General features: G+C 29.9%; 1 protein-coding gene across 1 annotated transcript; it reads right to left on the minus strand.

Moving 5' to 3' along the window:
• Positions 1–769: 769 nt before the first annotated feature.
• Positions 770–3,781, minus strand: LOC115712539 (peroxidase 10). Its single transcript, XM_030640831.2, has 4 exons — positions 3,453–3,781; positions 3,048–3,239; positions 2,805–2,973; positions 770–1,323 (listed from the first exon to the last, which is right to left on the minus strand). The coding sequence occupies exons 1-4, from the start codon at positions 3,693–3,695 to the stop codon at positions 914–916; spliced, it is 1,014 nt and encodes a 337-aa protein (XP_030496691.2). The 5' UTR covers positions 3,696–3,781; the 3' UTR covers positions 770–913.
• Positions 3,782–4,058: the final 277 nt, after the last annotated feature.

A 4,058-nucleotide genomic window follows, 5' to 3' on the forward strand; every position in this document is an offset into this window, starting at 1 on the left:
CAAGCCCACCTATCTCTCTTTCTACACAAGAAACTATACATTTTCTCACCACACATGTCTTACATATTAAAACCACAGTTGCTCCATCCACAACTGTCTAGTAACAGAATTGAGGTCCCTGCAACTCGAACACATCATATGCAAACTATGTCCAGAAGTGGTATTGTTAAGCCAAAGGCATACCTTACAACAAAACACCCTTTACATGAATCCTTTCTTCCATCTGAACCAAAATCTCTTAAGATAGCTCTACAAAATCCAAAATGGTTAGTCTCGGTAGATCAAGAAATTGATGTTCTTAAGGTTATTGGTACTTGGACTTTAATGCCTTACAAACCAAGGATGCACATAATTGGTAACAAGTAGGTTCTGCAGTTGAAGCTAAAACTCGTGCAGTGTTGTTGGCTCTATCTTTGGCCTTGGATAATCATCTCAAAAAGATTGTTGTTTGTTTTGATGCTCAAGTGGTGGTCCATGCCTTTTCCAATTTGCAGAGACTTTCTAATTACAGTTGTTTCAATGTTTCTATTTTAGTTTTAAATGTTGTCAAGAACTTTGACTTTTGTAATGTAGTTTTTATTAGTCGTAAGGATAACGCTTTTGTTCATGGTCTAGCAAAAAGTGTTAAAGAGTTTCTAGCCAGGATGCTTATGTAATCTAAAGAGAGGGACCCCTTTCTGTGGTGCCCATCTTTAACATATTTATAAATTTTTTTTTTTTTTTGAAAACTTGGACACTAAAATACTGCATACTAAAATTATTGCTCTAATAAAGCAAGAAGCCCTTAATTAATATTATAAAAACTACAAGAGATAAGAGTACAATACGCGTACATACCTATATAGTAGCTAGTCATGATTGTCACATTTCTAGTATTATATATATTTATATAATAAAATTAGATTTGTTTTAATTAATTTAAAGCTCTACAATTGGTCCTAATTTCTCCATCTTTTGCAGTGAGCACACCCAAATTAGACAACTTAAACATGGAAGCTCCAAAGTCCCTAAAGAAGGAAGAAGGAAAGTAAACATAGGTCTTGACCATAGACGCAGTAGAATTATCTGTCATGAGAGCTTGGTCAGACTGGAGAAGCCCTGAGTTATTGACTAGGTTTTTGAAGAAGCCATTGTCGAATTTGGATGAAGATGAAGCATCTAAAGCAACCAAGTTGGTATCTGAATCGTCTTGGTTAGGGCACACACTTTTTAAGTTCTTTATAAGTGAGGAGTCTAGTGATGGATCAGGATTTCCTGATCCCTCGAAGTTGAATAGCCTTTTCTTGAACGTTGAGCATTGAGCAAATCCAATTGTATGAGCACCTATATATATAATGCCAATAACATTTTTTGTTAAAAAAAATAACATTATTAAAAAGCATAACACAAGGAGTATTATTTAATATTTATTAATAGTTATTAAAAATAAATAAATAAATAAAATTCTCCTAATGCAAATTAGGTAGTCAGACCACCTAACAATGCTAGCAATAGTATTTTTAGCCAATACTACTTGTTACTATAGAGCATTGTTATTGGACAGTAGTGGTGTCTCGCGCCTATTGTAAGTGGTGTCTAACGATTGGTTAACAATATTCTTTAAAAACTATTTTTTAAAGTTATATGAGAGTTGATATTTTATTATACTAGTGATATGACATCAAAAAAATGTTAGGCACCAATAATAGTTTTTAACAATTCTCATCATTACATATTGGTAAACGTATAGTAAAAATTAGAGAAATTTGATTAGAAAAGAAAATTCTTTAAATGAAAATATATAAAAAAAAAAAAATGAATATTTTTACTTTTTCATTTGAGAAAAGTACTTCTTGTTTTTTTTTTTAACAAAAACACATTAGTGTTAAAATAACAATTAATTGTTAAGTTGTGAGGACAGATTATACTGTTTTTTTTTTAGCAAAGCAAGAATTTAAATAATAGATTCATACTTGTGAGCTAGAGCATAAACCATTTTCCTTCTAATTTTACCAATATTATAATGGGGTAAGTTGAAATATATCGGTTTTTTCTCATCAGTTAACCAAAAATACCTTTATTTTAAATTCAATTGAAATGTACCCATTTTATAAGTCCATTACCGATTATACTCTCACATAAGGGTACTGTTCAGGGAGGTGATGAAGGTTTTTTTCATTGCATAAGGGTATAATCGGTATATAACAAATAAAAGAGGGTATAAATTAAGGGAAATTTTATTTACACCCCAAAAATTTCTAAAGGCACCCAATTTTAATAATTTTAATTTAATATAAAATTTATCTTTAGTTGTACTAAATTTTTTCAACTTTTTTCTTCCAATTTATACTCTTAAAAAATATACCTATCAAACAAAATTAAATTATATTTTAAATATTATGACCAAAAAATTAAAATAAAAAATTTTATGAAATTTTCTTAAAAAAAAATAAAAAATATATATACATGAGTTTGAAAAAATTATGAAAATGAAATCAAAATAAGTATTAAAATTAACATAAAATAATGTGAGGAAAAAATATATCAAGAGTAATTTTTAAAAATTATTTAATTTTATATTTTTTTTAATAATGGGTTGTATTTATAATTTTATGAGGTGTAAATAAAAGACCCCATAAATTAAATATATATAAAAGAAAAGTAAAAATGAAATGGGTTAACAAAAAAAAGGGTATAGGGTACAATTTCCACTATTATAATTGACAAGTATGAGGAAATTTACTTTCTTTCTGTCAACACTTTTGGCATACAAAACTTTTTATTTTGAATAATAACATTTTCATTTAAAGTGACTATAAGCAAACCTGAAAGAACAACAACGTCCTTTGAGTCAAAACCTTTTGAAGTGAATTTAGCAGTGATATTAGCTAAGGGCTCAAAAGGCGACGGTAACTGCTTCACAACTCCATCCTCATCACTAGCTGTTCTACTATCTCTACGGCCCAACTGAACGTTCCAAAATGGGCCTCCAGCCTATACACAGGCCCAATGTCAAATACCAAAATTACAAAAATACCAATATTATTAATAAAAGTTTAGAATCTTACGAAAACAACAGCATCTCTAGAAGCAAGAGTGAGAATGTCAGTGCAAGAAACGGTTGATGGGCAAGCTTTCTCAACATCAGATTTGATACTGTCAATAACCTCATAACCTCTCACTGAATTTTTATTAGGCACTGCATTTTTCTCCCCCTTGAGTGAGCTTGTTTCATCCAATAATATAGACCCATCACAACCCTATTAAAAAAACCATAATTTCAATTTGTGAGACAATTGGGTAGGCCTTAAGAAAAATAAATATTAAAAGATATATGTTATTTTTAAAAAATTACTAAAAACATATGTATATTTATAAAAAGAAAATATTTCTTCTGGGCCCTTAGCCCGACTCGGCCCAAATGTGGGTGAATATATATTAATAATAATTATATGTTCCATTCCATTACGTACGTTGACAAAGCAATCATGAAATTGAAGCCTCAAAAGAGAGGCAGCCATTCTTGTATCATTGGAGATAGCTAAACGAACACCATTACGAACGATCTTCGTAAGGTTTGGACAAGTTTTATCATAATATCTATAGTCAAGTTGAGATGACACTATAGGGCTTGAGAATAAGATACAAAACAAAAATAGGGCAATGGAACTAAACATGGAATTATAAGGCTTGATCATGAGGAGGACTTGATCCATAATTTACTATGAAACTAGAGAATATATATATTTCTCTCTTTAATTTCTTTCTTTCTTTCTTTCTCTAAGTGTACGAAATGAAGTCTAAGTTAACATCAATTTATACACAAACAACACTAGACAATAGCAACGTGTGTAAACTTACATATTATTATTAAAACTAATTTCATTTTTTTGAAGAGTGACATAGCTAGCTCCACTACTACGTATGCATTAATTGGTCACTATCAATGGTTTGGTACAATTCAACATGAGGTCTATATATATATTACTACTGAGTTGGGGTAGATTGTATTATTTAGTAGTATATGAACACTAAAATGGACACATGTTTGACTTAAACTCTTCACAATGACCATATAA

The sequence above is a fragment of the Cannabis sativa genome, chromosome 4 (genome assembly GCF_029168945.1).
Source record: "Cannabis sativa cultivar Pink pepper isolate KNU-18-1 chromosome 4, ASM2916894v1, whole genome shotgun sequence".
In the NCBI taxonomy this organism is placed as follows: domain Eukaryota; kingdom Viridiplantae; phylum Streptophyta; class Magnoliopsida; order Rosales; family Cannabaceae; genus Cannabis; species Cannabis sativa.

Excerpts from the sequence above, each read along its gene's own strand:
- LOC115712539 (XM_030640831.2), bottom strand. The coding sequence starts at position 3,695 with ATGGATCAAGTCCTCCTCATGATCAAGCCTTATAATTCCATGTTTAGT. Across the intron at positions 3,240-3,452 it reads TTCATGATTGCTTTGTCAAC|GGTTGTGATGGGTCTATATT; the intron begins GTACGTAATGGA and ends TTTTTTTAATAG. Across the intron at positions 1,324-2,804 it reads GGACGTTGTTGTTCTTTCAG|GTGCTCATACAATTGGATTT; the intron begins GTTTGCTTATAG and ends TTATATATATAG.